The sequence below is a fragment of the Malaclemys terrapin genome, chromosome 5 (genome assembly GCF_027887155.1).
Source record: "Malaclemys terrapin pileata isolate rMalTer1 chromosome 5, rMalTer1.hap1, whole genome shotgun sequence".
NCBI lineage: Eukaryota > Metazoa > Chordata > Testudines > Emydidae > Malaclemys > Malaclemys terrapin.
Genome location: NC_071509.1, coordinates 26,166,263 through 26,190,738, shown reverse-complemented (window position 1 = coordinate 26,190,738; position 24,476 = coordinate 26,166,263). Strand labels below are relative to the sequence as shown.

General features: G+C 40.7%; 1 protein-coding gene across 4 annotated transcripts in view; it reads right to left on the bottom strand.

The window, feature by feature from the left end:
• The window catches only part of EVC2 (EvC ciliary complex subunit 2), a 162,459-nt gene that overhangs the window by 78,258 nt on the left and 59,725 nt on the right, over positions 1-24,476 (bottom strand). For 2 of the 4 annotated variants that reach the window (XM_054029013.1, XM_054029014.1), the window contains exons 10-11: positions 6,991-7,324; positions 1,456-1,695 (exon numbers count right to left, since the gene is read on the bottom strand). In XM_054029013.1, the coding sequence (XP_053884988.1) occupies positions 1,456-1,695; positions 6,991-7,324 (574 nt within the window). The remainder of the gene's footprint in view (positions 1-1,455; positions 1,696-6,990; positions 7,325-24,476) is intronic. The other 2 variants (XM_054029015.1, XM_054029016.1) reach the window with 1 other exon arrangement.

Here is a 24,476-nt window from a genome sequence, read left to right as displayed (position 1 = left end):
CAATCAGTTTAAAAGTGATAACACAGCAAAGCTCTGTGACGGGTTGGATCACAGAAACCCCTTTGGGGCTGCCAACTGATGTGCCAAGATTACTTCTGCCCCTGCTTTCTTGCCCTGGCAGCTTGGGACTTCAGTGCCCTGCCTGGTTTGAGCCAGACCTGCTAGCCTGCTGCAAACCCAGACTCAGGTCTGAACCACGTCCCCTAACAGCTGTAGGCTGAAACTGAAAGCAGTTTAAGAAGTGTTCCTGTCTTTAACACTCAAATGCTCAACTCCCAATGGGGTCCAAACCCCAAATAAATCCGTTTTACCCTGTATAAAGCTTATACAGGGTAAATTCATAAATTGAATGAATCTATCAGCCCTCTATAACACTGATAGAGAGATATGCACAGCTGTTCCCCCCCGCCCCCCCCCGGTATTAATACATACTCTGGGTTAATTAATAAGTAAAAAGTGATTTTACTAAATACAGAAAGTAGGATTTAAGTGGTTCCAAGTAATAGCAGACAGAACAAAGTGAATTACCAAGCAAAATAAAATAAAACATGCAAGTCTAAACCTGATACAGTAACAAAACTGAATACACATAAAAATCTCACCCTCAGAGATGTTTCAATAAGCTTCTATCACAGACTGGACGCCTTCCTAGTCTCGGTACAATCCTTTCCCTTCGTACAGCCCTTGTTCCTGCTCAGGTGGTAGCTAGGGGATTTCTCATGATTGCAGCCCCCTTTGTTCTGTTCCACCACTTCAATAGCTTTGGCACAAGGCAGGAATCTTTTGTCTCTCTGGGTCTTTCCCCCTCTCCCCCCCTCTAAAGGAACTGCTCCAGGTTTAGGATGGATTTCAGTACCAGGTGACAGTCACATTTCCTGTGAGACTCCAAGCCTTTATTCCTCCCAGGCTGACTCACAGGAAGGCCTGCCTGCAAACAGAGTCATCCACAGTCAATTGTCCTGGCTGATGAGAGCCATCTAGGGTGACCAGACAGCAAATGTGAAAAATTGGGACAGGGGTGGGGGGTAATAGGAGCCTATATAAGAAAAAGACCCAAAAATCGGGACTGTCCCTATAAAATCGGGACATCTGGTCACCCTAGAGCCATCAAGATTCCAAACCACCATTAATGGCCCACACTTTGTATAATTACGATAGACCCTCTGAGTTATACTTCATATTTCTAGTTCAGATACAAGAGTGATACATTTATACAAATAGGATGACCACACTCAGTAGATTATAAGCTTTGTAAGGATACCTTACAAGAAACCTTTTGGATGAAGCATATTTTAGTTACGTTATATTCACACTCATCAGCATATTTTTATAAAATCATATAGAGTGCAACATCACAAGCTCTACAAGTGGAGAAAATTACAGAAACATTTCACAAACATTACTATGTGATGGCTCTCTGTTGGGAAGTTAAGAGTGGAATATTTATGTCATTACCTGTATTTTAGAGTAATCCTGCACTAGTGCTTTGGCTGCTTCTAACTTCAATTCTCCCTTGAAAATGGCATTTTTTATCTGAGTAAAAAAGACATTATGGAGCTCTGTTCTCTGGAAAATAGCCAGCTGTCGATAAGCTTTTGCAAAGTACTCCTCCTGTCTCACCAAAAGGAACCTCTTCATGTGGTTCTGCTCAAGTTTGTGAATTTTTTCCAGAAGACACCTGTATTCTATAGCAGACTGGAAGAGGACAAAAAACAAAAACACGCAAACCCAAATGATTACCAGTGTTTAATATATTTTAAAAGTATCAATATTACTGAGACTAAGGATTGCAACAAGATCACATGTATTCAATGCATACTATGCTCATTCCTCTTTAAGTGATCTGAAATGAGCAGCTGTTTTGAAATAAAATAATATTAACATTAAATCATATTTTCAATATTCAACAGAAAAGCCAATGCTAGAAGATGAAGTTGTTCATCTATCCATAACACAAAGGGTTACACATAGTTAACTAATAACCAAGATCACATTGCCAAAGCATAATGAAGACTTTTCGGAACTGAAGAAGTATCCTATAAAATTACTTATAAAATTCTACTGCAATCCTTAAAAAGTTTTTAACTAATAAAGTAGCATATACATTAACTTCAATGGGGCTTCTTGCAGTTTGTGCAGCCAAGCATATGCTTAAATCTTTGGCGAGGCTGGAGCCTTAGACCATAAATGTAGTGCACTACCATTCATCAGCCAGTAGAGAGAGTACAATGTATCTCGCAAATGTTCAGTCTGGGAATCCAAGTTCTAATAATGGCAGGATATCCATCACTACAGTATCAAAATAGTACCTGTGTGCCATCCAAGATTTAAAAAACAAACACAAAAACCACAAAACTGACATCTTTGTTTTCCTCCTGTGCTGGCAAGAAGCAGGGCTTAGGGCTTTGCAACTGTTGTTTTTAATCCTTTTCAAATTACTCAAATCAACACTTCTACTCTTCCACACACAACAGTGGGTTTATTTACTCTGTGAAAACTTGGCAAAAAGTGAATTTTGCCTATATGTTTTAATCCTATGGCACTGAACTCCCTGGAAGATTTGCCACTGGCTTCAGAGGGCGTAGGATCGAACCTTTAAAGCTGAATGTGGCAAGGTAAGTGGTTCCAAAGCTACCATATGCTGATGCACAAAAATCAAGGGAGCAAACAAAATAATGATCACACCAAACTCCACTCCAAAAAAAAAAAGAAAAGCAAGAAATTTTTTTTTTAAGCTAAACAAAAATAATATTGTAGCTCCTATAAAGGACAATATAGACTATGCGAATATTGGCAAGGGATGCATCTAGATCAGGGTTTCTCAAAACTGGGTCAGGACCACAAAGTGGATCACAACCTGTTTTAACAGGGTCACCAGGGCTGGTATTAGACTTGTTGGGGCTCGGGGCTGAAGCCCGAGCCCCATCACCTGGGGCTGAAGATGAAGCCCAAGGGTGTCAGCCCTGGGCAGCAGGGCTCAGGTTACATGCCCTCTGCCTGAGGCTGAAGCCCTTGGGTTTCTGCTTTGGCCCTCCTGCCTGGGGCAGTGGGCCTTGGGCTTTGGGCCCCTCAACCTCGGGCAGTGAGCTCAGGCTTTGGTCCCCATTCCTGAGGTCATGTAGTAATTTTTGTTGTCAGAAGGGGGTCACGATGCAATGAAGTTTGAGAAACACTGATCTAGACACAAGCTAGCTATAATACATAATAAAATATTAATATGCATTTTGAATATATCTGTTGTTTGGGGTAAAGCTTGATATAGATTATGGGACAAGGAGAGCATCACGACTCCCTTCCTGTTCATTAGTCAGATACGTAACTCTGGTATTCATGTTTCTGAAAAATAAAGACCCTTGGGTTTTGCTTGTGCCTTATTAGCAATGTAAAGACATCTCCAAAGCTTACAACGCAAATGTTGTCAAAAGAATCAAAATTTCTCACAGTAATTTGTTGGGTGAAAATGAACAAATGATACCTTACTTTTCAATCCAAATGAGTTATAGATTTAAACACACACACAAATTTTTGGCTAGATGTAATGGCACAAGAAAAGAAAAAAAATTCTCTGCTTGTGCCCCTTTGTGGTCCTGGAGTAACAATGGAATCCATTGGCATGGACCACTGCACAGATTTCAATGCAGATCCCACTGAAATCACTGGAACTTGGAAGAGATGCAGGGGTCTGTTCTTTTAGGTTCCATTCAGAATCAGGGCCAATCTTTCTAAAACCAGAAATCCTGGTAGATGTAGTGGAATATATCTGATGCTCCTTGTACACTTGTTAAAAGGTAGAAAAACTTAAAAACTGAATTAGCGAGCAACTGTTCAATTAGAATTTGAATGACAACTAAACAGGTTGACAAGGTGGATGTGGTATTATCTTTTATTGGACCAACTTCTGTTGGTCAGAGAGAAAAGCTTTCCAGCCACCACAGCACTTCTTCCGGTTTGGGAAACACTCAAGAGTCTCACAGCTAAATACAAGGTGGAACAGATTGTTTAACATAAATAGTTAACATCTTTCAAGGGACCATTCAAGGAAAAGTGTATCTCATCCAGTGCAGTAAATGCCCCAATAATAATATGGGTAAAACCAGACAACCACTACTCTCTCCAGTGAACTCACACAGGAAAGTGATAGAAGTCAAAACCACCCTATCACCTGTGGTGAACACTTTTCACAAAACAATCACTCAATATCCGACCTCTCAGTTCTCATTCTCAAAGGAAATCTGCACAACTTCAAAAGACGACTCTGGGAGCTTAAATTCATAACGTTGTTAGACACTAACAAAGAAGGATGGAATAGGGACACTGGATGTATGACATATTACAACAATGTATAACCCACTAAAACCTCCAACCCCCAGCTGCTTTCCCCCCTCCTGACTGGAGGGCTGTCAATGGGTCACTTCACCTTGAATAATCCCTTGAAATTATGTGTTAACTACTTATCCTAAACAATCTGTTCCATCTTGTATTTAGCTGTGGCACTTTAAGGCTATGGCTACCCTGGCGCTTTATAGCGCTGCAACTTTCTCGCTCAGGGGTGTGAAATAACACCCCCCTGAGCGCAGCAAGTTACAGCGCTGTAAAGCACCAGTGTAAACAGTGCCACAGCGCTGTAAACTAATCCCCTCACGGAGGTGAAGTATCTGCAGTGCTGGAAGACCTCTCTCCCAGCGCTGGTGCGTGACCACACTCGCACTTCAAAGCGCTGCCGTGGGAGCACTCCCGCAGCACTGCTTTGAAGTTTCGAGTGTAGCCACGGCCTCAGTACCTTTCCCAGACCTGAATAAGAGCTCTGTGTAAACTAGAAAGCTTGTTTCTCTGACCCACAAAAGTTGGTCCAATAAAAGATATCACCTCACCTACCTTGTCTCTCTAATATCCTGGGCCTAACATGGCTACAACAACCCTGCATACAACTAAATAATTGAAACATGCAATTACATGCTTAAATGTATGACTCAACCTTGAGAACTGCCCAGGTTTCCTGCCCCGCACAATTTGTCATTAAAGTACAAAATAGTTTTGGATATTGAGAGCCTTTGTTTAGACAAGCAAAACCCCATTACCACAACAGTGTAACCCAGAGACATTTTTGTGAAAATGTGCCCCCATTAAAATCAATGGCGGGGGGCAAATTTTATTGTCTGAATTAATCAATCAATCAATCAATCAAAATATGCACCAGATAAGAAAGGAAACGGGGACGCCCTTTAAGAGCCACATCTGAGAGTTCAGTTCAAAAATTGGGGGGAGGAATAACTCAGTGGTTTGAGCAGTGGCCTGCTAAATCCAGGGTTGTGAGTTCAATCCTTGAAGGGGCCACTTAGGAAGCTGGGGCAAAATCAGTACTTGGTCCTGCTAGTGAAGCCAGGGGGCTGGACTCAATGACCTTTCAAGGTCCCTTCCAGTTCTAAGAGATGGGATATCTCCATTAATTTTTTTTTTTTTAAATTACTAGTGGCTGCTCTGGGAGATACTCAAGCCTCAGCCAAGAATACACATCAGAAATAAAATCCAAGGCCTGCTTCCTCCCACACCCATGGAATAGTAGGAAAATGGTAAACATTTTAGAGTGGGATTTTCATAGGCACTCAGCACAGGCCTCACTCTGCTCCCAGCAGTTAAGCCAAGCTGAGCACTTCTGAAAAACACCACCCTTAGATTTTTAGCCATCGTCTGAACCAAGAGACAAACTTACAGTGTGAGAGAGAACAGAAGGAGGGCTGATCCCATCCAACTAACCTCATGTTTCCTATCTTAGCTAAGGTCTATATTGGCACACCAACCTTCTCCCTTCTGTATCTGGTCTCTCACCCACATTTCTCCATTTTGGATTGCTGCATTTTATTCCCCAGCAATGCCACTTTCCTCCACATTCCAGAGGAAAAGTGGAACGACATGAAATATAGTATCTCTAAAGCTGGTAAGGATTCTTTCATAGATTTTAGTCCACTTTTCTCTGCTTCTATGAGTGTAAAGAGCCCAACAGTTAAGGGGGGAGGAGGGAGGAAGGAGATAAATGGATCAGCACAAAAGCTCAAGGGTCTGGCTTTGAATTCTCTCCCCAGCGTCAATCCAGGATCTCTTAGTGGCTCCCATCACTTGGGACTTCTAAAACCAAACTGGACAAAACACTAGAAAAAGTACAATGTTGGAAAGGTAGCTGGGTCAGCTTCAACGAGAGGCAGAGCCAGCAAATTTCAGCTGAGTCCTTCTGCCTGCTGGTGTAAATATGTCAAAATGACAAGTGAACCCTTGCAAGAGTCCCAGCTCAGATACATATTTGTTCCTATGGAAGAGCTCAACAGGTCTGCACCACCCTGCATCCTCATTCAATGCTCCTCCATACAATAGGCCTTGCATCAAACCCTTTCCCACCAACCCCTACACACTGCTATTATCTTTGGTGGGTCATTTTTACCACAGCAACCATCATTTCTGCAAAAAATCTGTGTTATTAATTACCATAAAAGCACTAAACAACAACAAGTACAGTGCATTCAAATAAAACATGATTTTTTTGTTGTTGTTGCTTATGCAAGCATGTGACAAAAATTTAAGACACTCTGGTGGAAGTTTGCACATCTTGGTCTGTGGGAATATATTCCTAATATGAATTATTTTGTCTCTACAACTCACTGAAAAATAGGCAGCTTGAACAGCAGCAATATTACATGTAATACGTAGATATACACGTTCATGCAGGAAGTGCAGCACCAGTGGCAAATAATGAATTGTGTTGGTTACTCCTTCTGAGCCATCTTCTTAATCGAAGTGATGAGGTTTGACAAATATGAAACATTAATTTGGGGTTTTTCTTTTTTAAGTAAACAGGGGTGAAATGTACAAAGACTACTGGCATTCTCACTAGGCAGCTGCAATAGCAAGAAAATAAAAACAGTGTGACCATTACAGTCTAAAAGAGAAACCACCGGAAAAAAATAACATTTCATACAAATTGTTATGTTACTTTCATACCTGATTTACCTTCTCATTCAATCGCTTGATTAATTCTTCAGCCTCATCATTTGCAGCTCTCTCTCGTTGGTGCTGAACCTCCATTTCCTTCCTAGTCTCTAGATTACATTCGGCAGTTAAAGCCACCATCTTCCTTGTATACTCCTCCTGAACTTCATTCTCCATTGCAAAAAACTGCTTTTTGAGAATTGAACCCATCCTTTTCTCCACATTAGGAGAGAGATTGTGTCTGAAAACCATGTTCTTCATCAACATGGCAATCACCTCTTTACACATCTGCATTCGATATGCTTCCAGATCAGCATCTGCACGGGTCAGGTTTGCTACCTTCAAGCTGTAAAATATAGTTAGGAGTGCTTAGGGCTTCAGATGACACACAGTTCCCATCACAAAAAAAAGTTAACTAGCACCATTAGATTTTATACTACTGAATGGCATTCAGAGCAGAGCAGGAAGATCGCACAGTATTAGTCTAACAATAATAACACAAATTTGTCAGAGTGAGTCAATTTTAATAGCGTACCTTTAATGGAATCTTACTATTTTTAGATTTCCATTAGTAGTCAATAATAGAGAGGAAAAGAGAAATGAAAGAAAGATATTTTTAAAACATTAACATATCTCTCAGATTAAAAGCAAACAAAAACATCCTACAAATGAATGCTCTGAAGAGAAATACATTCCTAGCAGATCAAATATTTTAGAGAGTGTAAACTGCACAGACTTTATGAAATGGTTCCAAACTCACTATCCACCCACAGTAATACAGATCTTGCCTGAAGTATTTACGCGTCTCTGAAAGCACCACAGGAAAAAAAAAAAGCATGTGTTTTGATTAGTTGTTGATAAAACAAATTAATATAGCCATTATCTCTTTCACATGGAAATTAATCTAGTTCCAGAAAAGAGATTAGCAACACAGAGACAAATAATATTTTCTACAAAAGGCAATAGGCAATAAATATCATGCTGCATGTGAAGAGACACTCATTTGTCACTGGAGTTAATTAATTCAGAAGGACAATTATCTTTTACAGCATATATCTTTTCTAAATGCCCTGCCTCTGCCATTCCTGCACTCGTTGAAAGTCAATTCAGTATTAGAGAAATGGATTTCTTGCCCTTGCATGCCACTTTGCATGAAAAGATAGCACTGTATGCTTTTGCACACAGACTATAAGTAGATTTTAATATACTATCACTTCTACGTGATTGACGATGTAAGTCTTGAACACATATTTGCAGCTTAAATCTGGTTAAGTGTGACTGATATAAAAATCAAACCAAAATGAAAATAAAATGTATTGCAAATAATAAACATTTTTTCCAGTTATGGCAAATTACTGGTTTGATTGGTTCTTCAAGCTAAATCTTTGATAAGTTTCAAATGAGAAAGCGGAGACCCTGGAAAAGTTTGCAACATGTTTACTGTAATAATAAAATGCAGCTGTTTTACCTCAAGGAGCCTAAATATTAAATCCTACAAACTGTTCAGCCTGTTCCTCAAGCAAGTCTTCATTTTTAAATTAAAAAAAAAAGATTTTAGTGTTTGCGAAAAGTAGTTGATCAACAGGACCTGAAAGCAAATTCCTCCATTTATCCACTGAACAGGTACAGAATTGGCACCAACCATGTCTCAACTGAAGGGAAGGGGCTAGTTCAAGCTCTATAACATTCAGTCCTTGGTCTCTTTGCAAATACTACAGTCAGTTGTACAATCGGTGCACGCCAATCCCCATGGAATTAGATGGTGCCAATGACCTTATTTCACTCATATATTCAGAGTATTAAACACGTTTAACTCTCCAAATATGGTTTCCTATCCTATCTTCTAGAACTGGAAGGAATCTTGAAAGGTCATCAAGTCCAGCCCCCTGCCTTCACTAGCAGGACCAAATACTGATTTTGCCCCAGATCCCTAAGTGGCCTCCTCAAGGATTGAACTCATACCACTCATAACCCTGGGTTTAGCAGGCCAATGCTCAACCACTGAGCTATCCCTCCCCCCTTACTCTTCATAGGATTCTGCAGAAACAACAGGTTTGAAACAAAACACACACACACACACACACAGACACACACACACATACACAGAGTTTATGTGCATACGTGAATCCCCCTTGCCACTCCCCGAACTCAAAAAATAAAACGATGTTAGAAGAACATTACAGTTATAAAGTCAAGCACACAAAAGTTAGGAAATACTGAAATTAAGGATGCTTGTGCAATAGTTTGTGATCATGTAATTAAAGACTGCACATAAATCATATACACAAGGGCATTGAATTATCTTCCTGCTCTGAATTCTGTCACTCAGGGCCACAGCATTGGCTGGCTGCTGAGAGAAGCAATTGTATGAAAAATTCTGGTCCAGCCCCTGCAGCCCCAGGATGAAGCATGATCAGTTGCTCTGTGGGGTTGATACATATACAGTCTAGTCAGCACATAGAGCTATGAGGGGATGGAGCATGCTCGGTGTAGATGGAATCTTCAGAGAATTTAGCTGCCAAACTCTAACAAGTCTCCACTGAGCATATGCAAACAGATTTGTAGAGGTTTATAATTTGGCCAAAATTGGGCACATTGTCACAGGGATAGCAAAAAGCACATTCTTGACACAAAGCCACTTCTCTGCCAAATTTCATGTCCATGCTCCAAAGCAGTGGCTTTCCACCTTTCCAGACTCCTTCAGGAGTCTGATTTGTCTTGCGTACCCCAAGTTTCACCTCACTTAAAAACTACCTGCTTACAAAATCAGACATAAAAACACAGAAGTCTCACAGCACACAATTACTGAAAAGTTCCTTACTTTCTCATTTTTACCATATAATTATAAAATAAATCAACTGGAATATAAATATTTACTGTACTTACATTTCAAAGTATTATATATATCATAAATAAGTCATTGTATGGAATTTATTTTGTACTGACTTCACTAGTGCTTTTTATGTAGCCTGTTGTAAAATTAAGCAAATATCTACACGAGTTGATGTACCCCCTGGAAAACCGCTGCGTCCCCCCCAGAGGTATGTGTACCCCTGGCTGAGTACCACTGCTCCAAAGCATGGGGGGAGCACGTGAGTTTCTCAATAAAATAGTTATGCAATTTTTTTTAACATAGATGAAACAAATATTTTTCTCTAGCATCATTCTTGGAAAGGAGGAAGCCACTTTTGCTGAAATTTTCCAAACAAATTCAGCCTTGGGCAGAATCCCAGCATGAAACATTTCAGCCCCAAAATAGTTACAGTTTGGCAAAGTTATACAACCCCGTTTTCAGATGCTTACAATAGGATGCATCGAGCAACATCAGCTATAGGCATCGCTACGTGAACCACCTAAAATATCTTTGATTTCTCTTGAAAATACAGCAGAAAATAGGTAATTCCCACAAAGTCTATTTCACGCTTCAAAGCGACTGGGCAGATTATCACTACTTAAAGGTCATGCTAACTTGGCCAAGGCTATGAATGCTACATTAGGTTCTATTATAATCTGCGATTAAAAAAAAATCCCCAGTAAGAAAATTAAATTTAAAATATCCATATATTTAACCCATTAGTAGTTCTTAATCTGCTCAAAAGATATGAGCTTGTCTCATATACATTTCTTTTCTAGCCATCTCTCATCCTATTTTCCACATCAGAGGGGTACAGTGCAGCCAAGGCCAGCCCCTTTACCTTGTACCCAAACTCCTGGTGTGGGGTCATGAATGCAGGGGTGATGAATTGGTTGTCATAGAAATGTACAGCTGCAGGGCTGTAAACTTTCCACATCTCCTACTGCTCTCTCTTCATTACCACTTTCAGTATTCTTCTGAGGTGCCGCAAAAGAAGCCCTACACTCACCAGCTAGTGAGATCTGACAAGAGTACATCCCAGTGAGGTACGGCTGCAGGTATATTGTTCTCACAGTAACTGGCCTCTTGTGCTTTACCACAAGACCTTTCACTGTGTGAATGCTTTAAAGATTCTTTGTAAAACACACACACAAGAGGATAGTGTTAAGGGCACTGTATGAAATTTATCTCTGAAGTGCACAGATTTCGTGTGACTAAATCTCACGGTACATTGGCACCTTACAGACTAACAGATGTATTTGGGCATAAACTCATTTTCACTCCATGCATCTGAAGAAGTGGGTTTTTTACCCACGAAAGCTTATGCCCAAATACATCTGTTAGTCTTTACGGTGCCACCGGACTCCTTGTTGTTTTTGTGGATACTGACTAACACGGCTATCCCCGATACTTAAATCTCAGGGTAACACTGTAGGATTGCCCCTTTGCTAATCAGATTTTGGGGCCTTCCAGGTCAGTTTCCCATTTGATGCAGAAATTGGTTAGCCAAAGTCTGGGGTTTTTCTTAGTGTAATTTGAATATTTAAAAATGATACACAAGTCATGTTTCCTCCAACAGAAGTGGCCACAAACTACATGTTTACAGAGACACAAGCTAAAATATTACAGGTCTATCATAAATTGGCAGCTGAGCTTCTGTCTTCTTGGAGTCTCCTGAAATCCCTCCTCCTCTTCAACACATTATTCTACATCCCTCTCTTAGCTTCTGGGCCTCACTTAGGACCACATGGCTTCAAAACATAAGCACTGTGTCAACCCTTCCTTAGTGCAGCTGCTTTGCAATACAAAGAAAGCACGGAAAAGATCAGACTTCCCAGACAATGGGTGCTTTACCCCTCAATGACTGCCTGTGCAGTGCCTTTCATCTTGAGTGTCTCTACATCAACTCATAACATGCATTGTATTTGTACTTTTCTGCATAGCAACATGAATGTAAGATTTTTTTAGCATATGATTGTAAGTAACAACAGTACAAATTGCAACCAAATTAGTAGAAGACAAAACATAAGGGAGAGCGTTAGCTTTGCACCTCCCATCTCCAGTCCCCAGACAGAGCAATTGGGCAGGCACACAGTGGGAGGGAGAAAGAAGTGAGCTACTCTACAAAATGGAGCAAAGTAATTTATTACCCCTACCCCTCATCCAAGGGATGGGGGGTAACAAGGGATGAACTGAGTCACAACTCCTCCCTTGTCTCCTCCTGGGGTAGCATGGACGTACCATAATCCAGCGGTGGCCAAACCGCGGCTCTTTTGCAGTTAAAGTGTGATTCCCGGAGGCCCCCCTCATCGTTTTCCATCTACCAAACGGCGGGAGTGGGGCTTGGAACTTCTGCCCTGCGGCAGGGTGGTGGGGCTAGGGACTTCTGTCAGAGATGACTGCTGCCTGCTAAGAGTGGGGGGGAGGGGGCACAATTTAAAGGTTCGGCCCATCCAATAGCTTCAGTCACATACCCCCGGGCAAATCCCCCCTCTTACCCCCAGCGGCCCCTCCCTTTCACTCCCAGGTGTTAGCTCTGCATAGAAAGACCTCTGCTTTAGCACCTTGGCTAGAGACATCAGCAAAAGCAGCTGAAGCCCTGAGCCCAGGCAGGTGCCTCCCATGGGGCTGAAGCTCCGAGCCCCCCCTCCCCGCAACACTGAAGCCCCGGCAGGTGTGCCCCAGCTCTGGAACTTCTGAAGATTGTCCTACGCAGCTCAGAGGGTCAGTAAGTTTGGCCACCCCTTTTGCTCAGGACTGGGGACAGAAAGAACAATCTAGCCCTTTGTGTCTTGTACAGCAGGGAGCACACTGTTAGCACCTAGCTACAAACCTTAATAAATAATAAGGCAAGTAGTTTCAGGTGAGTCCCCCAAAAGAGCAATGTTTACAACTGCTTGGGTCATACGTGCCTTTATTTTGAGGTACATATTTAATGAGAGAAAAAGTTCATAACCTGAGAGTCTGTGCATCTCTAGATCCAGGCAGGTGAAACAAAATGCCTTGCACTCTCTGTACTCTTCCTGCTCATCTTATTCATGTTTAAAAGGTCTCCCACATCTTACTGAGCAAATCCACCATACCAAAAATATGAAAGATAATGAACACAATTGGCAGTTGGAAATCTATTGATGAAAGAGATCAAAGTTCCAGTTGGACAAAGAGTGCAGTAAAGGACAGCACACAGAGATAGGTGACAGAAGGGGAAGGAAAATAAAAAAGTGAAAAGATGCGAAGAAAAGGCTGCTGCAAATATCAGTTCTAAAGATTTTTTAACTCACTTGAACAGCCACAAGTTTAAAGTGCTGCCAGAGAGGTACTGAGATAGGAGAATCCCAGGTGTCAAACGTGAAGAGGTAGAGAGTGGCTGAACATTTGATGTTTTCAATAGCCCTGAGCATCTAATGAAAGAAGAGAGCAAAGCAACCGGTGTCATGAAAGAACGGTGCATAAAGTGATAAAAAATGAAATATTTCATTAACTATTAAAATAGATGTGTGTGGGGGGAGGAGGGGTGTTAATCAGAGCTCATCACTCAAACTACAGATAGTAATAGATATACATAGCCTTCTGGGAGATATAATTTTTGAATGAACACATTTGTAGCTGTCAAATGTGATGCCTTTCAAAAAAGACAAATGAATTTATTTCCTTGTGATATGCATTTTTTAAATTTTTCTGTGTGAATCCAGAGCTCATGAAGATGAGGAACTCTAATGACATTGGCTTCAAAAGGGTAGAGGGGAGGCAAGCTCTGTACAAGTTTTCCCCACACAACATTTTCTCACTAAGATGAGACCAACCTTATTTTCAGTAAGTCTGGTGGCACCTTAAAGACTAACAGATTTATTTGGGCATAAGCTTTCGTGGGTAAAAACCTCACTTCTTCGGATGCATTATTATTTTCAGTAGACATTCATGTCTAGCTGTGGAAGACTAGTGAGTTATTAGTATTTGCATTACAACAACACCCAATTATGAGAGGTGTGTACACACTCACATAGCAAGAGACAGTCCCAGCCCCGGACATTCTGAGGACAAGAATGTGACTTGCCTTGCTCCCCTCCCAGAAGTGCATAAGTCAATCCCCACCCTGGTCAGTCCCTTGTACTGGCAATCCACATCATGGGGTGGGGAAAGCAGCCTCTGTGGGGCTGCTACTGCCTCTCCCCCACAGCTGGGCGCAGAATGGGCAAGGGTAAGTAACAAGCAGAGCCTTGACTCTGCCCCCACAAAGCTCTAGCCAGTGAGGGGAAGCAATCTCCTAAAGGTATAGACTGAGAGCAAAGAGTGGGAAGGTGCATTTATATGTTGCCTGTTGCTCCAATTGTGAACTGAAAAATCAGTCCTAAATACAAGACAGCCAAAGCGTGGGAACTGAGACACAGCTCAATTAAAGGACTTCCCTAAAGTCTCACAAGAACAACGTGGGTATGTCTAACTGCAATCGCAGGTGTGACGGCAGCTCAGGTAGGCGTACCCGCACCAGCTGTAATCCATACAACAGGACTAAAAATAGCAGTGAAGACACAGCAGCACAGACCCCAGCACGGGCTAGGATCACGCTTCTACAGCCACATCTTCCATGCTATTCTTAGCTACACTATGAAGATTATATGCAATTGCAGTGTAGACATAAACATATGGCATAGCCAGCAATTGAACCCAGATCCCAGTCTGGTGTCTTCACCACAACCTTATCCTTTCCTTTCACTAACCTCTTTAGCATTAAAAAAAAAATGTTAAGATAAGAACACTAACTATAAAAGGCAAATATTAGTTTATCGCTCTTGATACAGATATGAAAAGAATAATAAAATAGCAATAATGTTTATTTGCTAAATCATAAACTTGTTATAGGATTAATACCATAAGAGTCTAGAAAGCTGGCTTTTTTTTTTTTTTAAATATGTAAAGCTTCTGGGCTATACTGAAGATTTTCAGTTCCACAGAATATTGTGTGTATTTTATCATGAAATGTACCAACATCAAAGCCTTATAAAAATTTCCAGCTTTAGGATTAGCTGCAGTTAAAGTAGAGAAAGAAGAGAGAAGATATCAATAATCTCTCCTGAAAACCTATTCATTCAGTAAAGTCTATAGGAAATTGCTCACTGATAAACATTCAATTGGTACTGCTGTTAATTCTTATATTTCCAGCAATATATAATTGTTCAACTGATGTGGAACCCTCAAGTTGTGCAGCAGCATATAACCATCTGATCTTGTTATTGTTACCCCGCCCCCCCAATGTTTCCCTTCCAATTGTTTGTCACATTTTCTTGTTGGGCCTAGTCTGAAATGAGACTTTTAGGGGCAGGGACCATGCTGTCCTATGAGTTTGTACAGTATGCAGACCTATGCTGCCTGTGGGCATTTGTATAATACAAATAATTAGTAAGTAACATAACTAGTAAGTAGGCCTGAGAACAGGTCTTGAGATGGGGTAACGTTTAGCCATGATTAAAAGATAAAGTTCCAAATTCTCAGCACCTATTACAAGAGTTTTGTGCTTCTGAGGTAGCACAAAGCCACTATAAAGCTGTGCTAAAGGAGCAGCTGAGGATTCCTCTTATCATAGGGGAACCCTCACTTGGTGTAAAATCAGTGTAAGCTGACTCTCTGCCACCTCTCTCCTCCTTGGGTGCAGGCCAGAATGCATGATTCTCTGCCAGATCCTCACCTAGAGCAGTGGCTGGCTGTAGCCTTTACAGCTAAGAGCACTCTCAGTGCTGCTGTAAATTATGCCAAGAGCCATTTCAGCCTCTGGCCAATTCTACAGAGGGGACAGAATAACATAAGAATGGCCATACTGGGTCAGACTAAAGGTCCATCTAGCTCAATATCCTGTCTTCTGACAGTGGCCAATGCCAGGTGCCCCAGAGGGAATGAACAGAACAGGTAATCATCAAATCATCCATCCCTTGTTGCCCATTCCCAGCTTTCCCTGCCCATCCTGGCTAATAGCCATTGATGGACCTATCCTCCATGAATTTATCTATTTTTTTTAGCTCTGTTACAGTCTTGGCCTTCACAACATCCTCTGGCAAGGAGTTCCACGGGTAGAGTGTGAATTGTGTGGAAATATACTTCCTTTTGTTTGTTTTAAATCTGCTGCCTATTAATTTCATTTGGTGACCCCTAATTCTTGTGTTATGAGAAGGAGTTAATAACACTTCCTTATTTACTTTCTCCACACCAGTTATGATTTTACAGACCTCTATCATATCCCCCCTTAGTCATCTCTTTTCCAAGCTGAAAAGTCCCAGTCTTATTAATCTCTCCTCATATGGCAGCCGTTCCATATCCCTAATCATTTTTGTTGCCCTTTTCTGAACCTTTTCCAATTCCAATGTATCTTTTTTGAGATGGGGCAACTACATCTGCACACAGTATTCAAGATGTCGGCATACCATGGATTAATATAGAGACAATATGATATTTTCTGTTTTATTATCTATCCCTTTCTTAATGATTCCCAACATTCTGTTTGCTTTTTTGACTGCAGCTGCACAATGAGTGGATGTTTTCAGAGAACTATCCACAACGACTTCAGTGGTAACACCTAATTTAGACCCCAGCATTTTATATGTATAGTTGGGATTATGTTTTCCAATGTTCATTACTTTGCATTTATCAACATTGAATTTCATCTGCCATTTTGTTGCCCTGTCACCCAGTTTTGAGAGATCCTTTTGTATCTCTTAGCAGTCTGGCTGGGACTTAATTATCTTGAGTAGTTTTGTATCTGTGACGCTGTATGGAATCTGAGGGACACTTGAGGATATTATGAATATTAATATTGTAAAATTGCAATAAGTTGTGCCAGATATGTCATGTGCCAGATATGCCATATCTGCAAAAATGTTATTATTTGCCAAATATGATAATCTCATTTATATGTTTGTATCACCTTTGTATTTTGGGTTATAGATATGTATGTATGTACGTATTACAAAACTTGTGCTATGCTTCTGGGTGACACCCCCAGACAGTTTGGCATCAGCACTGCCTTGATGGCCCATTAAGGGACATCAGCTATACAACTGACCCATTGAGAGAAGGCAAGGGATATACCTAATGACTCAGCAAGGCATGCAGGGGCATGCCTATGGACAGAACTCTAAGGCTTTCAAGCCATGCTGAGCAGTATGTATTTGAAACAAAGGAAGCACATGACACATGGCAAAAAGACTATAAAAGGCAGCTGCATCTTCTCCATTTTGTCTTCAATCCTGCTTCTTACCTCTGGAGGAACTTTGCTACAAACTGAAGCTTCTAATGAAGGTCTGAATGACCCATCCAAGTTGTGGATGTATTCCAGAGGGACTTTCAAGCCAGCAAACTCACCAATACTGCTAGGAACCTGATATATGGACTTTGAAGTCTTTGTTATGTATGTGACTGCTTTACCATTTAACATCTCTCTTCTTGTTCTTTCTTTTCTCTTTATAATAAACCTTGCGTTTTAGGCACTAAAGGATTGGCTGGCAGCATGGTGTTTTGGGTAAGATCCAAACCTATACTGACCTATTTCTATATGCATCTGAAGAAGTGGGCTGTAGTCCATGAAAGCTTATGCTCTAATAAATTTGTTAGTCTCTAAGGTGCCACAAGTACTCCTGTTCTTTATACTGACCTAGTGACATGGGTGACCCTTTGGGGTCAGAAGAACATTTTTGTATATGTAAGCAGAGTTTAAAATAACTTCTCACTGTACTGGACCTAGGTGCCTACTGGGAGCCAGAGAACTGGAATTTAATAAAGGGGGCTGTGTGATTTCATTTTTGCTTCTTGATAACCAGTGTGGGGGATCGGAAGCACAGTTTGTGACTGGTTGAGGAGAATAACTTCAGTGTCACCCACCAGTCTTAGGATATCTGCTCTGCTTTTTGCAGCCTGCCCTGACCTTGGCATTTCCAGTGAGGGCTGCCCCGGGCACCACAGGTCACAGTATCATCTGCAAATTTTGCCACCTCACTGTTTACCCCTTTTCCCAGATCATTTATGAATATGTTGAATAGGACTGGTCCCAGTACAGACCCCTGGGGGCCACCACTATTTACCTCTCTCCAGTAGATGGCTTAGAGCCATCTTCTACATCCCTTCAGCTCTTCCAGTGTAAACTCAGCATGGATGAAGACTAACACACTGAATATAAGACTGACGTAAAGTTACTAAGAAACCTTCTATGATTACACTGCTCTACAGCCAAAATGCTTCTGAAATAAATGTAGTCAAACGTTACTAATTCTGGGTCACTGAGAACGAAAATGATGCTTAAAATTGTTGATTGGGTATAGTTTTCAAGATATGCTATTGGGTCAGTATATACGACCCTTGACTTGGGAGTGGCGGAGGATAAGTGAGTTATAAAGGGAAGGGATCTCAATTTAAACCAGAAATGACTAAAATACATCTTTGATTGGATCTATGAATAAATCTATGACTGGGTTTGGATAGTACTTGCTTTTTAGGCAAAACAATGAATGATGCAATCTGAAGCTGGTATTGCGTCATACATGATATGAATTGCATCATGTTATTCCTAGAAGTCATGGATGATGTAATCATAACGAAGCTTACATCACTTGGCTGAACAAATTGCCCTATATCAGCTCTAGAAATCATACAGTGTCATGCTCTCTTATTTGTCAGTATTTGATTTTGCAAAGGGACACATTTCTGTTTAGCCAAAGTGAGCAGAGATGCCTCGTACTTGTGTGAACAGTGCAGATAACTTCTGCTATGTTTGTGGTGAAGTGACTTTTGCATCACAAAAGCGCAGTATAACCACTATGGTTAAGAAAGCCTATCACCTTTATTTTGGCTGCAAAATTGGAGATCAGGACAAGAGGTGGGTCCCACACATATGCTGCAACACTTGTGCAACAAATCTTCGCCAGTGGTTGAACAGGAAAAGGAAATCTATGCCTTTTGCAGTGCCAATGATTTGGAAAGAGCCAACATATCATACCAGCAATTGTTACTTCTGCATAGTGCCTCCAGTTGGGAAAGGTGTGTCAAAGAAGAAAACGTGGACTGTGCATTGTCCAAACATTCCATCAGCTATACGCCCAGTACCCCACAGAGAAGGACTGCTGGTTCCTGATGCACCAGAATCATTCTCACTTGAGTCAGACGAGGAAGAGGAAGAGGATGAAACTTCTGGTCCTGAACCATCAATGTCCCAGGACCCACATTTTCTCCCATCCTCCTCCTCTGAACCACACCTCATAACACAAGGTGAACTGAATGACCTTGTCAGGGATTTGGAACTACCCAAGAGTAAGGCAGAGCTGTTGGGCTCCAGACTACAGCAGTGGAATCTCCTGGCAGGTGATGTTAGGGTTTCCATGTTCCGTGACCGTCAAAAGGATCTTGTCCCATTCTTCTTCATGGAAGGTGATCTTGTAGCCTGCAACAACATCGATGGTGTGATGGCAGCCCTCAACATCGTTCACAATCCAGATGAGTGGCGACTGTTCATTGATTCATCGAAGACGAGTCTTAAAGCTGTTTTACTGCAGAATGGCAATGTTTTGCCATCAATTCCAGTTGGTCATGCAGTCCATATGAAAGAAACCTATGACAACATGAAACAACTTTTGAGGTGCATAAACTATGACCAACATCAGTGGCAGCTTTGTGGCGATTTGAAGGTTGTTGCTCTCTTGCTTGGTCTGCAGACTGGATACACAAAGTACTGCTGTTTTCTCTGCGAATGGGATAGTCGTGCAAGAGATTCCCACTACATCAAGAAAGATTGGCCATTCCGACAGTCATTGGAGCCTGGGAGGAAAAGTGTTCAGCATCCACCACTTGTTGAATCAAGGAAGATTTTGTTACCACCCTTATACATCAAGCTGGGTCTGATGAAGAACTTTGTCAAGGCCATTGACAAAACACAAGCAGCTTTCAAGTACCTCTGTGGAAAATTTCCAAGGTTATGTGAAGCTAAGATAAAGGAAGGTGTCTTTCTTGGTCCTCAGATTCGTGAACTTCCTCGAGATGATGCATTTGACCATGCACTACGTGGCAAGGAAAAGACGGCATGGAAAGCCTTCCAGTTAGTGGCAATAAATTTTCTCGGAAACAACAAGCCAGACAACTACTGGTTGTTGGTGGAAAACCTCCTCAAGGCATACAAAAGCCTTGGTTGCAACATGTCACTAAAGATACATTTTTTGCACTCTCATCTAGATTTTTTTCCACCGAACTGCGGAGCAGTGAGCAACGAACATGGAGAGCGATTTCACCAGGACATTGCGACAATGGAGAAACGCTATCAGGGCAAATGGAGCCGATCAATGCTTGCAGACTATTGCTGGACCACTAGTGACAAGAGATGCTCCATTTATAGAATACAAGAGACAAGCCAAGAAGCGCCGAGTAGACACTGAATAGGACTAAACTATGTACATAATAGTTTTTTGCCTTTTGTTTCATAATCAATTTTATTTATATAACCCTTTTGCTGATTTTTAAAGTGTTACATAAACAGGACAGGTGAAATATTATCATGTAAAGCAACCATAAACATATGAAAAGACCTAGGTTTACAATTTATGATTAAAACTCTACTATCTACACAATATACATAGACATAAAATGTAAAAACTTAAATATCTTAGAAACAGTAGCCAATCAGTTGTTTTAATTGTCATATTTGAATTCAGCACATCAAAATACATAATAAATAGCACATTTTATCTCTGAAGCAGACAACTTCTCAAATTGTAGACCAGTGTTATCTGAGGATCCTCCAGTCTTGATCTGTTATGTCTGCCACTCCTTATTGCAAACATATTTCACTAGAAAATTCACAGCCTGAACAAACCTTCAAAAAAAAAAATGAAATACTGCAAGGCACTGGTGAAATCAGAAAGAGAATTCTTATGGTATCTGGCAAAAAATAACTTGGACAAGATGACAAACTGAAATAAGAGATTATTAGATAAAATTGATGCTCTTCCAGAAGGAAAAAATGGGGACGTTACATGACTCATGGTAAAAATGTCAACAGACTAAGCTATAGATGTGCTAACAGGTGTCAATCTGAAAATCCTTTGATTCCCTATGGCTTACTGAACAGAGAAAAGGTGTTTCAATTTGTAAGTTTATCTCTTTAAAAACCAGGGCTTTGGAGCGGAGCCCAGAGCTGGACCACGGAGCAGCTCCAGAGCAGTAGAGCTGCAGGTTTTTGCCTGGAGTTGGAGCGGAGCCAGAGCATAGCTCCAAAGCCCAACTATTTAAGAAAGACCCTCAGTTAAAGGTCAGTTTAGATTTCATCTGCATGAAGAATTATGAATTAATGACTAGCTTCAAGAGTTCAGTTTTAGCAATAATACTAGTTACTACTACTCTGGAGGAGTTATAATTCTGAATCATAGCATTCATGGAACAGTTATCATGCGGAAGGGCAGCAAGCTGAGGTCACACTCCTGCTTCTAGTGAAGTCAATGGGAATGTTGCCATTGATTTTTAAAGAAGCAGGATCAGCCTGTGATGTTGTTAGCTTAACAAAACCACATACAGACAAATATTATAGCATTATGCCTGAAGACCTATTACCTTTTGCAATGATTCACTCAGATCTCACAAACTAAGCAGAAGTGCACTGGGTGAATATTTGCATGGGAGACATCTAAAAAACACTAAGTGTTGTCAGAACTGATTAGAAGTGGCAATATTCCCCCATATCAGTGCCTAACAAATGCCCCACCTTAATAGGAAGGGGCACTATTTTACCAGGGGTATCTGCTTTTAGATGAGATGTAATCTGAGCTCTCACTGCTTGTAATCAAAGATCCAATGGCACTTTTTGGAAGAATAAGGATATTAATCCTGATAATCTTGGCCAGATGTCACCTGTAATTTCAAATAGTTATTTTTCCCTTCCCCCTATAAACATTGTGCAATTTCACTGTAACATATTAAACAACTATCACATTTCATCCTCTGATAGCTGAGTTTCAGTGGTGGATGAAATGTGCAGCTTTTGTAGGAACAAAGTTTGTATGGTAATTCAGCATACAGAGCTAAAAATGCTGTGTGTGTTTGCATGTGCTTACGTGCACACACTCCCAGTATGCAGTTACTAAAATATTAATAATTATTTATATTGGGGTAGTGTCTAGGAGCCCCAGTCATGGGCCAGGACCCCATTGTGCTAGGTACTGTCCAAACACAGAACAAGACTGTCCCTGTGCCAAAGAGATTACAATCTATAATAAATGTTTCCAATGTATTAAATCCAGAAGCTTTGAGTACCTCTGTTTTGGTGTCCAAACTGAAAGCAACTTTCAACTTAGAAATTTCCGATTTCTAATTTGGTGACTTCAAACTCTAGATGTAACAACAATCTGATCTTTTACTCCTACTTTCCATCTGAATTCTGTGATAAAAAGAATCCATTTCCTTAGTGGCAAATTAAATTGAGATGTACAGTGAGAAATTTACATTTAGAAGGAAAAATTGAACTTCTAATATAGGAGTAAATTGTTTTTGACTTCCCTGCCAGTGCTCTCAGGAAATAGTTTGATCCTATCCTCCAATATATTGCCCTCATTACCCTGTGCCATGAGAGAAAATCAACTGAAGTGCATACTTATTAGTTAGTGATTTGCCAAGATAATTGGCAATGTGTATCATGTATCTAAGAGTAGGATCAACTGCCATATTCAACTAGAGTTTTGTCTACATCAAGGGAAGGCAAAAATGTACAAAATGAGGATAAATAAAGGCAGAGCAAGGGTAACCTGTCGGAAACTCTAAGATACCTTTGAAAAAATGGTTATTTCAGGGGTTTTGCAGAGGTCCTACCTAACAGCACTCATCACACTGAGGATGCAATCAGTCCCCTCAGCTCTCCTTTCATTCTGTTTCAGACATAGCAGAGAAGACCTACAACAATTCTGAACATGATTTCCTACTGCATACTATTACAACATACATACAGTTTATTAAACTTCCTCTTGTTAGCATTCATTGCCAATGATCTAGCACTTGGAAATATAAGCAGGAATGGATCTACTGAGTATGTAAAACAACTATATTACTGGCGTATCTTATAATTGGCAGCCGAGATATGACAGACCACCAGGCCAAACTAGATAAGTACCTATGAAGTACAACTATATAGGTACCTATGAAATTTCTTGATGAAATATTAAAAATAAGTTTGGTTCTCAAAGCTATTCTCTTGACATTGCAACATGTCCATATTCCAAAGATACTCCTAGTTTATTTATAACACACGCTTATTTGATGCAGTAGTTACAAAAGACCAAAAAACTCTGCCATTTATGAACTCCTGAACCATCTCCTCAGCTGTGTATAGACTGTGAACAAAACACCAAGTCCATTTCAATACAAATTGAGAGAATACAGGAATAACAATAACTGGTGTACGTGTGTAGACAGACAGGCACACGCAGAGAATGGATCAGTGAACCAAATCTGAATACAATGCATGTAGGCCATATTTCTGGCAAGTTGAAAATATACTGGATTAATATTCATGCTACGTACAGCCCACTCCTGAGAAGACGAATTCCCTACCCGAATAGCCCATCCCTTGACAGGGAATAACGACAAAGCTAGTCCTAGGTCAGGGAGCCTTAGACCTATTCCTAAGAGCTGGGCTTAAGAGTAGGCCATCTCCTATACACATCTTATAGCATTAATACATGAATAAAAGCTATGCACTTGCTCCTTCATATCCTGCTTTCAATGAAGTCAATAGCAAAACTCCCAATGACTTCACTTGGATTGGGCCCAAGATGCTTGGAGCTGAGAAACATCTAGTTAAACTCCTCTCTAACCCAGAGCTAGCTCATGTCTTCTTCTCTGGACAGGGGATTGGCTCCCCGGGTGGGGAATAAGATGCACACAAAAGTTATTCATGTTTCATCAAAACAGGACCCATGAATATGAATTTCACCCCAATTCTGAATATCAGCCTATTTGCCAGTTCCTGTTATACAAGTACAGCCTGATTCTCCACTCCACTGCCATACATCTTGCAGAGTCATTTCCTGATATGAAGAGTGGTGTAAAACTCCCCTTCTAATTTGGTAGCATTACGTACCCACTTCGCAGCAATATGACAACACAAGGCACAAGGGTTCTTAGATGCTACAATGATACAAATAAATAAATGAATAAATACAGCAGTGGAGAATCAGGCCCCTAAGTAACTAGAATTTATTTTTTGTTTTAATTTAGTGTAAAGAAGACATTTGTCTTCAGTATAGTGTCCATTGAAATTGCAGCTGTCACAGTTCAGTAGTAAAATACAAACGTGATCGCTCTATTTTCAGCTTTTTAAATCTCCATCCTTAGACTGGACTGCCGAACTTTAATAATTTAAAGTTCAGTGTCTGGATACCAACACTAAATCCGGACACAGCAATATTTAATAAATAGGCTACTGTCCATTCAGTAGGTTATCTGGAAGACAGCATCCATAAGAAACAACCGGATCTACATCAACTACTTGTGTATCATAGAACAATGCAACCCGTGGAACAGAGAAGCTAGACATTCCTGCTTCCTGCCTTGTGAAATTTACCAGAAATGACAACCAGCAGTAAGGGTAACCTATAACATGAATGGACAGTACTGTGTAGTAACTAATTAC